Source organism: Cupressus sempervirens, chromosome 7 (genome assembly GCF_028749045.1).
Source record: "Cupressus sempervirens isolate cs-2001-9-10 chromosome 7, ASM2874904v1, whole genome shotgun sequence".
NCBI lineage: Eukaryota > Viridiplantae > Streptophyta > Pinopsida > Cupressales > Cupressaceae > Cupressus > Cupressus sempervirens.
The window spans coordinates 350,834,018-350,848,353 of record NC_143124.1 but is presented as its reverse complement, the minus strand read 5'-3'; the positions used below and the strand labels follow the sequence as shown (position 1 = coordinate 350,848,353).

Here is a 14,336-nt window from a genome sequence, read left to right as displayed (position 1 = left end):
CACATGCATCAACAACTCATAACACTGGAATTTGGTAACCCAGAAACCCTTCTTATTAGGGATGATACCCACAAAAATTATAGCAGCAATATTGTTCAACCACTTCTGATGGTCTGCATTGTTAAAGGCCTGCCCTATTAAAGGCTTTACACTGTGTCAATAGTGACCTGGTTAGAGGATTTCAAAAACTTAACATGAAGTGTTACCCTATTAAAGGATTTAATCACCTAAATAAAGGATCTGATGAAATAGCTGTTAAGCTAACCTATCACAGGTATAATGAACCTGATAGATTACAATCCTTGATTGCTGAATGTAGGCTCCCTTTTTGCCTTTTCTGATCTTGATCCTTTGTGATCTGATAACCCTTGTTTCTTAAAACAGATTTCCTTGTGCACCCTTGTATGTTCACTCATGTATATTTACAATGAAATTTTGTCTTCCTTATAAAGACTTCAAAGACTTAGGGTTTGATTTGGATCTACGATCCATATTGAATCTCAATTTCTCGCTCAATACTTGTCTTTTACTGATTGGTTGCATGCCTTTATCATTTTTCTTATTGGCTGCATGTAGATTGCATAGGAAAAATAAAAGATTTGATTTTATCATTAAATCCCTCGAAGTTTACCTTATGTTGGCTACAAAAACTGTTTGCATCATAGTTTGTGCAATTTCAAACTTTTATGCTGATATTCTATGTTACTCGGCTCCTGAAGCATTGCTGATGCTCGACACATGCTATTTCCTAGATAACTCGGCACCTAAACAAAATTGTTTCACTCAGCACCTATTAACACTCGGCACTTGTTACTCTCAGCACTTGTTAACACTCAGCACTTGTTAATACTCGGCACCTATTACACTCGGCACTTGTTAACACTCGGCACTTGTTACCACTCGGCACTTGCTGACACTCGGTACCTACTGTTACTCGGCACTTGATATAGCTCGACACTTCATCTTACTCAGCACTTACTCTTGATCTTGGTTAAGTGTATTGACACTCAGTTGTCAAATTTATTCTTTAAGCTAAAAAAAAGAATGTCAAGGCACAATCAACTTAGGGGGAGTTATAAGGTATATTGTTCCTTACAAAATTTTGAACAAATTTTGAAATTTTGCATATATGCCAACCAAAATGAAAAATGTACTCATAAGGTCAGTTCAATAATGCATGGTTAAGTATTTTTGAGACTCATGTCAAAGGGGGAGATTGTTGGTCTTAGAATAGTTTTGACATTTGAGTGTCAACACACTTAACCACTTTCTACATTGAAGCCACGTACACTATGTATGCCTAGCCACAGTATGTACCGAGTCTGAATTCTTTTAGGTGTCAAGGATTATACAAGTGTCAAGTGATATATAAGTGTCGAGTCACAGTTGATGCTGAGTAAGTTAGAATGCTTCATATGCTGAGTAAGCAAGAACTATACATGTGTTGAGCAAGATAGAGTGTAATAAGTGTCGAGCAACCTAGGATAAAACATGTGTTGAGCACCAGTAGTCCAGTATGTGCCGAGTAACACAGAATCAACATATGAGTTTATGCCCTCACAAACTCAGATGTAAACTATTTTTGGAGCTGACATAGAAGGAACTCGAAGGATAACAAGGGTACGAATGAATCCTTTTCATTTCCTATGTAATTAGCATGCAACCAATCATAAAAATGGAGAAGGCATGCAACCAATGAGAAAAATGCAAGGAACATGAGTAGGAAATTAAGATTCAATATGGATCATAAATCCATACCTAACCCTAAGTCTTCAAAATCTTTAAAAGGAGGAAAAAAATCCCACTGTGTGTGTGGAAGAGAATAGTGTATGGGGAAAATATAGCGAAATTCAGTGTGAAGTGTGAAAGACTTAGAGGAATAGAGAAGCAATTACAAATCCAGTTAATCAGAATAGTACAAGGGATACAAACAAATATTAGATCAAGCAAGGATCACATCAGAGAGAGAAGATCAAATGCCTCAATCTAGCAATCAAAGATTGCATACTATCACGTTTATTGTTCTAATACTTTCTTGCCATTGTATTAGATGTTGAAAATCCTATATTGATATGTTAGCTTAATAGCTAGGTGGGAGAACCTTTGGAGAAGGTGATTGAAAATCCTATTGAATTAGGTGGGTTTAATAGCCTATTGTAAATCCTTTAACAAGGTGACACTTCATGTAAAGTATTTTTGAATCCTCTAACCAGGTCACTATTGACATAGTGTAAAGCCTTTAACAGAGTAGGCCTTTCACAGGGCAGACCATCAAAAGTGGTCAAACATTTATTGTTGTAGTGATTTTGTGGGTATCATCCCCACCCCAATTTTACCTTCTTAATCTTGGAGGGTTTCTAGGTTACCAAATCTGGTGTTATATGTGTTGATGCATGTGTTTGTTTCATGTTCATTTAATTTTTTTACATGCACATAGTTTACTTTCAGTTATTTTCTTTAAAGGATTTGAAAAGGTTAAAAGTGTGTTACTTTTGATTCACTGCCACTCTCAAAAGTATTCTTCCTATTTTGAACATTCCAACACAAATATCCCAGAAAACAAATGCCCTAACACACTGTATATGTGGGGCCTCAAAGCTCTGATACCACGTGAAGAAATAAGTCACAACTCTTTAAAATTTCACTCCGCAAGAACCAATGCCGAGTGGTAGACTTTCTCAGTACAAAAGGTGTCGAGTGATAGGAGGATGGTGCTGAGTAAGCTCTGCACTTGAAGGAGCTGAGTGTACTCAACACTTAAGGTAACTCAACACAATGTATGTCAAGTGTGCTTGACAACAAGGGATGTTGAGTGAACTTGGCAATAGAGGATGTCAAGTAACCTCAACAATAATAGTAGAGATAAAACCTAGTCAAAGACTAAATTGAGTGAGCAGTATAACAAACTGCCATTAAAACTCAAAGAAGATAGCTTAAAAACTTGTAAGTGTCAAATCCTAAATGAAAAACATGTAGAGTTAAATAGAATGAGGACAATGGATTGCCAAGTATGTCTGCTTGCTTATATTCTATTCAACAAAACTATTACAAAATCTGGGAGCATTTAGCTTCAACCAGAAAAGACCCTAAAATTTCAAACTAGTTAAACTTTCAACTTTATACTTACAACTTTAATGGCTTCATACAACAATGCATGGAGAAATCACTACTTCACAAGTTGAATCAAAATGAACTTACAAAATAACAAGAAGAAACACACACAATTGTATGTTGGGTTTTAGGTTTTGACCTAGTATGTTAACCAAATCAGGTTGTATTACCAGAGGCTTGGAGGGTTTTGTGTTATGTTGATGTTATATATATGATCTTTTATACCCGAACCTGTTGATGTGTCATGTGTGTTGTATATTGAGTTTTTATCAATTATTGTTATTGCTTTTCAGTTTCTTGCATAGAACTAAGGTGTGTGATGTGATTGTTCTAGTGTAACCTTTGAGTCTTCGATTAATCCTATTAGGATGATTGAATTGGTGAAATATGTGATTTTTGAGCAATGATATTTCATTTTTTTCCAGTTCCTTGTTTAAGAACTTATGTGTATTTTTTGATCTTATGAGATATTTTGCTTTTACTAAGCTTAGGGTAGGTTATCTATATGTCATGTTGGGAACTGGCTTGCAATGGAGGTCGAAGCCCTAAAGAGGCTTCCTAGGTAACCCATTGTAGGTTTTTTTAATAAGTAATAGCATTTCATTAAATAGGTTTTAAAATGAATTAATAAGAGTCATTTTTTTTTCCTCACCCATGCCTCGAGTGCTAGTACAAACTAGGATGTAACTAGAGAGGATGCATGGTTGCAACCTTGCTTCTTTGGTATCCCTTGTCTGTATGAAAGGATACTGGTGCCAAATAGAGATGCTAGGGGTTTTGAGTCCATAGAGGCTGCCAAGGTAACCTTAGAGTTGGCTCATGTGATGACACTTTCCTACTTACATAGTAGATTTCTTGTGTGTCTTGTTGCCTCTAGGATTAGATGATATTTGTGTCTTGGTACCATTTGAGACAATTTTCTATCAAGATTCTGTTGACCTAGATGTTGGTTATGACTTGTGTTCTAATATATCTATGGGACTTGAGTTTATCTCCTCAGCATAGTGCGGGTGGGTCATTTAGGTTCTAAGAGGTCAGGTGCTACTACATTTTTCTTATACCATTGAGATCTAACAAATGGATGCCACTGTTGGAGGTGTTTGCATAGTTGATCCTTTTAGTTCGATCTTATATTTATAATGTATCATTATAATTTTCTACTTTGCATTTGATTATCAGATATCTTATGAGATATTGTATATTATTGATGATGTATATTCTTTCAGGCTATCATACCCTGTGACTTGTTTAGTGGATGATTGTGCATTTTGATTATTGTTAGGTGGCATCTTGTAATTGTATATTATTTAAATATAATTTTACTTATGATTATTTCATGATGTGGATTTTGGTTTTATGTTAGATTTAATATTAATAAAACTTACATTTGATTCAACATCATAGAAACTTAAGAGATGTAATATGTTTACAATGGTTGTATGTATGTGAGTTATTGCTTCCAGTGTATTATCTATTGTTGTTTATTATCTTTCAAAAAAAAAATATTTGGCAAACTTAGTGAAACTTTATGTTAATTTATATTGGGTTCCCATGCAAGGTGTTACACCCTCCTTTGGATCTCTGAAGAAACCAAAAAAGCTTTTGCCTTTAACTAGAAGCCATAAAAGGAACACCAATATTTACCCATAAACATAACATAATTTTTTTTATTAAATTATAAAATTGAGATGAAAATAGGTAGTTGTCCAATATATGACCTATTCAATCTTCTCCATATAGAGAAACAAGAAAGAAATTTAATATCTTAATTTGCACATATTTATATTGTACAAAAGCTAATACATTTAGTAACATGCATACAATTCAACAAATGAGAAAGGGATGTATATGGAGATATATATGAGGTCACCAAAAGATTAACTACATTTAGAAAACTACATCTTCAAACCAATAGATCTGAAGAATGTATCTCTTTATTTTTAAATATGTTGTAAAAACACCAAACTAACTACTTTATCTCATCTCTATAAACAAGTTAAACTATCAAAACATGTCATTTCCTTTCTTTTTTGTCCTACTAGAATCAGGTAAAATAATTTTCCCCTTTTTTTATAGCTCACTTGTCCATGAAAGAGAAGTCAAATCTGCATTCTCTACTGAAATTTTTATCCTATAAAATAGCTTCCTTGTAACATTTTTGGTTTCTATAACCAATTTTTAAAGGGAACTCGTTGATATTTTTACTTTACCTTTCACTTTTTAGTTTCCCTATAAATCTTCTTTGAAACATCAAGAGTTTATAAAAATTATAATTAAGTGTTTTGATAATCATTTTATAATGTTTATAATAAAATTTTGATAGCTAACATTTGTTGGTGGAGTGTTGCCGCCATTTTGTTATTATCATTGATAGTTCCACAATGGTACACTCAAATATTTTTAACATTTTTTTATCCATAATGAATGTTGCTAAATGGTTGAGAGAGAATTTAGAAAATTATGATTTTTTGATCATATCCAAAATTTATCTCAACCCAATTGTTGGATTAAATGTTATGCCCTACACAACATGATTAATTTTCTATCATTTGAAAAGTTCTTGTTACAATTTATATTGAAATTTTTTTATAGTATTAATACCAAATCTTACACATGGATCCCCAATTTTTGTTCAAATTTATTGTTTGGATATCCTCACCCACACCAAAATTCATATGGGTCACTTTCATAATTTTTATGCAAAGTCTTAATTCCAATCTTGGTTCAATATTGACTAATCTTGTTGTCATAATTTCATCAAATCATTAGTTTAAAGAATTGAACCAATTTGAACTTCTTTGAATTGTGTTCAAAGTGGTTGAACAAATAAATAGACATTCACCTTTTAAAAACTTAAGGACTCCTTCAACCTCACTAACATTTTTTCAGCAAGGTAGAGTCATCTTTAAGCTCCTACATCATTTTGAACTTGTCTAAACCACCTAAACCATTTTGAACTTATTTGAACCAACTAAACTATTTTAAACTATCTTGGACTTGTTTGAAAGAGTTCAAGATGTCTATTTTTTATTTTAAAATATATACATGATTAGACATCAAATATTTATCAGCCATGCATATCCACGAAGGAAATTGACTTTGAAGATTTTTCAAATGGTTATCCATAAGTGTCCCAACATGTTGACTATTAATGTGAACTCTTCCCCTGATATGTGCTTCCCCATCTCCTAATATGTGCTTCTCCCATCTCAATTTGACTTTTAGTGGAGAATATCACCTTCTTATTAGCTAATGAGTTTAAGGGGTTCTATAATGAATGGTTTAGAATGTGCAATACTTGGTAATATTTTGTAAATGAGGTTACGAGAAGAGTGGGTTGAGAAAACTCCATAGTTAAGAATTCTTGAGTTGGAGTAGTAATAGGATGGGTAATCTCATGGAAAGTTATGATGCTTCATCTCAACAAGAATCACCTAGATCTAATAACTAATAAATTTTCTATTTATTGTCATGAGAGATGGATTCATGCATGAATAACTACTCATGACACATGGGTCAATGTGTTTGACTAAAAAATTACATAGGTAAATCCTTATAGCAACATCACAATTTGACTTTCTGTGGAAAATATCTCCTTATCAGCTGATGAGCTTAAAGAGTTTTATAATGAATGGTTTATAATGCACAACACTTGGTGATGTTTTTCAAATGAGGTTGCAAGAAGAGTGGGTTTAACCATGGAGGGAACTCCATAGTCATGTGCTCTTGAGTTGGAATAGTACTAGGATGGGTGATCTATTAGGAAGTCATGATGCTTTGCCTCTACAAGAATCACTTAGATACAATGATTGCTAAGTGATCCATTTATTATCATGTGTGAATTACTACTCATGACAAATGGGACAATGAGTTTGACTAAAAAAATACACAGTTAAATCATGATAGAAATATCACAATTATAGTTGTAGTCATTCCAAATTAATGTATTATTTTCTTATAATAGGTGTGTGTGTCCACACACACACACACACACACACAATTACATATACATATACATACACACACATACATGAGTATACACACGGACACACAAACATGATTGATTAGCTCAAATCAATGAATTTTATATCAATAACAACTAAAGAAAATACTAACATAAATAAGTAAATAAAGATCATTAATTCTAAATAAAGAAGCATTCATCAATTATTTTATATTTGTTGAGGTGAAAGATGAGAATAAGAGGAGTAGTTAATGATTTATAATGTTAGGTGACAAAGATAGGGATGCATTGTATGAGGATGATGATCTTGGAGGATCTTAGAGAACTCAAGAAGGGTAGGATAGCCTTAAGTTGCCTTTGGAGCTTCTCCATTTTAGGGTTTTATAGGGTCTCTTTGGATGGTTTATTAGTGGTTGCTATGTGTTCTATTTTTTTTCATTTAGAAGAAGGATTTTACTAATGGAGGTTGACTTTTATTTTTCCTTTTCCGAGTTAGAAACCCCACTATGTGTTATAGTAAGCCAATTACTATGAATTTTCAAGGGTCAATGGTGAACTTTGATTTTAGTTTGGATCTTTCTATGATTTTGGGGCTATGTTAGCCCATGTTTTATCTTGACACTTTTCTTCTCCCTTTTTTCTATGTTGGATTTTTCTTTTGTTCAATTGTTTGATCTTTGTTAGTATCCTTCTGAGTTGGAGTGTTCTCATATAGAGGTGTGGATTTTAAGTGTTCCTACAAAGTGAGTTTAATATATTCTTCTACATTCTTACTCTTTAAAAATTTAATTTGAGGTGGAGATGTATCTTATGAAGTTGGAGATTTTATTTTTACATGAGATTGTTCATTTCCCTCTATGACATATCCTTGGTTTTAATTCTTAGTTCAACAAGATTGAATAAAGTGTTGGTGTATCAATGGGTTATTTCATTCTTTCCTTCTTCGATAGATGTATAATCCTTTCCTATTGAGAGGTGTGTTGAGGTTAAGAATGACACTTTTGATTGGGAAATCTTTTATGTCCATGGATAGATGGTTTTGGGCAATTCTAAAATCCATCTTAATGGTTTGGGGAACCTATCAAAATATTGAAACTTCTTCATAGTCATGATCACTCAAAAGGTTATGTTAAGCTTGGATTATCTTTCAAAGTTGATCTATTTGTCTATGTTTCATAAATATTTAGGAGTCTTGTTAAAATTCAGTATCTTAGATTAAGGGGGCCTAAAATAACCCACAATTTTCCAGTAGAGCTAAAGGAACCTTTTGAAACCCTTTATCATATTGATAAGTAGGAGATAATTTCCATAGCAAGTCAAATTGTGATATTGCTATCAGGATTTAACTGTGTGATTTTTGAGTCAAACTCATTGATCCATGTTTCATGAGTAGTGATTCAACATGAATCCATCTCTAATGAGAGTAAATGGGACACTTAGCACTCATTGGATCTAGGTGATGCTCACAGGGGTGAAGCACCGAGACTTCTCGGGAGATCACCCATCCCAGTACTACTCCAGCCTGAGCGCGCTTAACTATGAAGTCCCCTCCATGGTTAAACCCAAAGCTTGCAAATTATATATAACCTGGTTCACCGATACTATCGAAAACTCTCATCTTATGCAAGATCTCGGCTCAGTGTCTGAGCGAAGACCCCAGTCATGCTTCCTTTGCATGCACCGACATGCATCCATTTTCATCCAGTACTCCTCTCCCCCCCCATATATATATATATATATATATATATATATATATATATATATATATATATATATATATAATTTTCAAGCTTTAGGTTTAACCATGGAGGGAACTTCGTAGTTAAGCGCGCTCAAGCTGGAGTAGTACTGGGATGGGTGACCTCCCGGGAAGTCCTGGTGCTTCACCCCTATGAGCATCACCTAGATCCAATGAGTGCTAAGTGTTCCATTTACTCTCATGAGAGATGGATTCATGTTGAATCACTCCTCATGAAACATGGGTCAATGAGTTTGACTCAAAAATCACACAGTTAAATCCTGATAGCTTTATCATATGTTTAGGATTTTGACATACAATTTTTGTATCTTATGCTATGTCTTCATGCTATTTATTGGGTTGTTAATATTTGTTAATGATTGTCTGTTATATTTCTTTTTTACAACGAGGTGGATATATTTTGACATACCTTCAAAAATTAGTTTTCCTTTATAAAAAACTAAAAAAATATGATGAATTAATTTAATATTAATAAAATTTTAGTAATTACTTAGTTTTAAATTAGATGTAATATTTATATAGCATACTTATAACTTTCCATTATTTTTAAATATTTTTCCATATATTTTCCTTTAAGATATATTAATTCTTTGAGAGATAATGGAAAACATCTTCTCTATTTATTTATTTTTCCCTAAAATGTAACTTACTATTTAATCCAAAAGCTTCCATAGTGTAAACAACTACACAATTACAAAGGAAAACCAATGGTTGAATTCAAGCGTTAAATCAGTGGCCACAGAAAAGCTAAACGTGAAAAGTGGACCCTAAGGTAACAAATTATTATCTGCAGTAGACGCTCTAGAACGTCAATGACGGGGAAAAGACCGTCCAAATCGAGACGCAACGTTCACCAACGTTACAAAACACTTGGTTTCTACTTCAAAGTCGTCGTCAATTTGTTGAGATCACATGGCGCAATCATCAGATCTCCTGAACAGTTCTGCAAACTACTGAAACGGCCCAAAAAAAAGTGCAAGTTTGGTTCCCCATCCGAGCCCTCAAGGACCCCTCTTGCAGAAAAAGCCTTTTCGTAAAAGGCAGCTTCACTGTTTTCCACCAAATGAAATCATAGCTATTAGCACACCACAACGGCAAGTACGAACGGGTCTTCAAACAGTCTAAAAACTCCAACATTATAACGTCCACCTTGGGAGCCTCACATTCCTCAATATACAGAATTACACACAACTTCAAAATCTTACTAATGGCGGCTCTGAGAGTACTACTAGTGCTTCTTATTACAGCCCAAGTTAGCTGGGGTGCATGTCCAGCGCCCACGGTCACATGCGCTTCTAGGTCAGGCTGCGACATCACGAACTTCAGAGGGTGGTGGCAGGACAGAAAGGTGTGTAGAGCAACAAGAGCCGTGTACCCAAGAACGGAAAACGAGCTAATCAGGGCAGTTGCGGATGCAGTGAAAGAAGGGCGAAAGATCAAAGTTATGAGCGTTGGGTCGCACACGTTCAATCGATTTGCTTGCCCAGGTGGAAATGCGGGCGTTTTGATCAGCACTCGGGACTACAACAAACGGATTATAGTCAACAAGAAGGGGGAAACTGTTACTGTAGATGCTGGGGTTCAGTTAAAAGACGTGGTGGAGCAGCTTGCTAGAGAAGGATTAACTCTAACGCAGAGTCCATACTGGGATGCGGTTTCCATGGCGGGGGTTATCAGTATGGCGGCGCATGGCAGCGGTTTGTGGGGAAAAGGCAGCGGCGTTCATGAATATGTTGTGGGTATGAGCATTGTGGTTCCTGCGCCTTCTTATGCTGGGTATGCTAAGCTTGTTAGATTGGGTGAGAGGGATGAGGATTTGAAAGCTGCGAGGATTTCTCTTGGAGTTTTGGGGGCCATTTCTCAGATAAGCTTTCGGGTGGAGAATATGTTTAAGAGGTCTGTTGCTTTGCAGCTGAGAAGTGATTATGGGCTTGAGTATTTGGCCGTGGCGGTTGCTAGACAGCATGAGTTTGCAGATGTGACGTGGTATCCTTCGCTGGGAAGAGTGATTTATAGGATTGATGACCGGGTCTCTGTCGGCGTGCCTGGAGATGGAAGTAATTTGCAGATTCTTTTCCGCCCGCAGACGGTGAAGGTCATTGTTCAGAGTAGAGCCACTGGTAAGGATCTCTTTCAAGGTTTTCTTTTTGGGAGGTGGGGGATATGATGTTTGCTGCGTGTTGTGGTCAATGGATTTACTTTTTGCGTGACATTGAGTACATTCTTGTCAACGTACCAGCTGCATAAGCATTTTCTTGAAAGTAACCTTTTTTTAAAGTCGAGATGTCTAAAGCTTTTTAATGATTAAAGTTGAATTGGAGAGAGATTTATAAGATTAATTTGAATGAGCTGCATAAGCATTTTCTTGAAAGTAACCTTTTTTTAAAGTCGAGATGTCTAAAGCTTTTTAATGATTAAAGTTGAATTGGAGAGAGATTTATAAGATTAATTTGAATGAGGTGCAATATGCTACATTTGAATTGAGGCTGCTTCATGTGGGCTATTAGTTTAGGGGTAGAGCAATCTAATAGAAAAACGAAAGTTTTAGATTCGAGTCTCAGTCTATGCATGTATAAAAGGTCGGGCTAGGAATCTGAAGTGTTTAGTTAGAATAGGATGGGAATAAGCTCTAAAATGTAAGTTGATCAAAATTCATAAAATGGAAGATACACTCGACTTTAGTGAAATTTTGTTATCAAAATTTACAAAACATTTGAAAAAAGATGGGTTCAGTAAAAATATATTGTTTAGTCTTAGATCACTTCAACAATTATATAAATGTCCTTGATTGAAAAATAAATTGACTATATATTTTAATTTTACTTTTAGATAGCTCTCTCTTTCATTATGAAGAGTGGGACTTTACAAATCATGTATCTTTCATTATGATGAGTGTGACTTTACAGATCATATATGTTTCATTTTGAAGAGTGTGGCTTTACAAATAGTATAGCTCAAACATTTCCATTCAAAAGTATGCATTGTGTTTAATAAACTTTGGACCAATCATACTTGCTCATAGAATATTAAACCTCCTGCAAATGTTATTGAAGAGTGTGGCTTTACAAATAGTATAGCTCAAACATTTCGATTAAAAAGTATGCATTGTGTTTAATAAATTTTAAACTAATCATACTTGTTCATAGAATATTAAACCTCCTACAAATGTTATTGAAAACTTGTAAGAAGTTGTTACATTCTAGCATTTGATTATTTGATTGTAAATAAACTTTTTTTTAATTTAGAAAAACTAAGTTTTCTTTTTCACTTATATAATCTATATGCATATAAATTGAACTTTTCATAAGGAATGTAATCCAAAATATCCAATGAAAAATGTGATCCAAACAGACTGGGAAAAACAAACAGTTAAAATCATTTGATTGAAAATCTCAGTCTACTTAATAAATTCTAGAGAAGTTATACGAGGAAACGAAAATTTCTCAACCTTTCATTTTCTCGTTAAAACATTGATTATCTTAGCGATCCTTATTATCTGTATAATACATGTTTGGCTATCATAACCAATCTTATTTTGGCATCTAATTTCTTTCTATTGTAGATAGGCCTTTCTTTTGTTCAGAGAAAATAAATATTATAAAATATTGTTTGATATGTTATTTTGCTAAGAATCTTGAAGTATTCCAAGTCCCTTCTCAGTAACACGGACAATCAATGTTTCACTTGATATTTCCCAAACATAACCCAATCTATTTTATCAACGTATTTTTCTTCGCAGAGGAACAGATTCAAGCAACCAGAGATGCAGATAAACTGTGCCAAATCTCAGAGCAGCAACTGAAGCAAACAATCCAGACCGGAGGTGGGTTCCTGAATGACGGCGTAAACTTCAAAGGATTCCCAGTAATTGGTTACAACAACAACATTCAGTCCTCATCGGGATGCCAAACCGACCCCAAATCAAATCACAACGCTACAAACACCTGTTCTGTGACCTCAAAAGATCTCAAGAGCAACGACGTTATATGTGGTTGGGATTCAAGAATAAACGGCAGTTTTATCTTTCACACTTCCATAGCCATTCCACTCTCAGCCCTGCCATCCGCCATAGCAGACATAAAACACCTTCGAGACCTAAATCTCAAAGCTTTTTGCGGCCTCGACTTCTACGGCGGCCTTCTCATGCGATACGTTGCTAAATCCGAAGCCTACTTAGGATTTAAGGAAGATACAGTTGACATCGAGTTCTTTTACTACAGGTCTCGCCAGGCTAATGTGCCTCGATGGAACGAGGACATAATGGAGGAGATTGAACAGGTTCTGCTGCAGAAATATGGAGGAAGGCCGCACTGGGCTAAGAATAGGGTTTTCACCTTCGAGGGCGCCGCTCAGAATGCTGTGAGCCAGGAGAAGTTTATACAGGCAAAGCTTAGGCTTGATCCATTTGGTTTTTTCTCAAGCGAGTGGTCTGATGCAGTTTTGGGGTGGGGAAGTGTTGTGAGGTGGAGGGATAGATGTGCTCATGATGGATTGTGTGTTTGCAGAATAGACCGCCATTGCTCTCCCCAACGTGGGTTTTTTTGCAGGAGTGGAAAAGTTTGGAAGAATGCACGTGTTTGTACACAGGAATGAATGGACACAAATCAGTGATTGTTTTCCAGAGATTTTTTTCAAAATGTTAGGAGTGATTTCAAGGTTTTCATTTATGGATTACAGTGTTTCTTTACCTGATTGATTCAAATGGCATGGGAAAGTTAAGCTTCATCAGAAAGTTTTACATATAAAACACATTTTTTGCTCTTGACTAATGCATGGTGGCTTGGTAGCCAGAACAACCAGCAGATAAGCACAACATGGTGGGTGTTCTGGCCGGTAACTAATGGTGGTCCCTCCGTCATTAATTTCATGATATCAAAGTCTTAATATTCACAGCAATTATTGTTGTTGTTTCTAGATTAGTTTTGTTAGGGTATGATTCCAAGTCCCTATGTAAAAGTGTCTCATACAAGCTAATCAAGAAACAACAGCCACCACATGTACACTTCATTCTTGTAGATCATAGTGCTCCTCCTGAATAAATTACTGGTAGTGAGAACTTAATTGCATTGTATTCTTTCTAACCGTTGTAGATTTGGTGTTGGTTTTCTAACATTGTTTGAGGCTCGTGTCTGATTCAAATGTACTTATGCCTTTATTTCCCAAGGTAGCTTTATGTGGGAATGTCGAAGTGACATGATTATAAGTTTATGTATGCACTCATTGTAATTGCTTGACAAGCTTTCAACAGTAATAAATGTAATGATATGCTAGTTTTTTATGATTTTCATGGATATCTGTGGAATCTACCATTAGCTAAATGTAATTATATGGTATGATTTTTATAATTTTTATGGACGCCTTTTTCAATAGCATAATGCCATGAGAATAATTTATCAAAGAAAGAATCACGCTTTTTACTTTGTTCGACTCGTGTAAAACTTTTCGACACGTATCTGAATCCGATGTTTTTCACTCTGCAATTATTATAATCTGTCATATTAA

General features: G+C 34.9%; 1 protein-coding gene across 1 annotated transcript; it reads left to right on the top strand.

Annotated features, from left to right (window-relative positions):
* Positions 1–9,984: 9,984 nt before the first annotated feature.
* Positions 9,985–14,115, top strand: LOC149546895 (L-gulonolactone oxidase 5-like). Its single transcript, XM_089791412.1, has 2 exons — positions 9,985–10,954; positions 12,574–14,115. The coding sequence occupies exons 1-2, from the start codon at positions 10,042–10,044 to the stop codon at positions 13,425–13,427; spliced, it is 1,767 nt and encodes a 588-aa protein (XP_089647538.1). The 5' UTR covers positions 9,985–10,041; the 3' UTR covers positions 13,428–14,115.
* The last annotated feature ends 221 nt before the right edge of the window (positions 14,116–14,336 follow it).

Coding starts and splice junctions, on each gene's coding strand:
- LOC149546895 (XM_089791412.1), top strand. CDS start 10,042: ATGGCGGCTCTGAGAGTACTACTAGTGCTTCTTATTACAGCCCAAGTT. Junction 10,955..12,573: donor TGTTCAGAGTAGAGCCACTG/GTAAGGATCTCT, acceptor TTTTCTTCGCAG/AGGAACAGATTCAAGCAACC.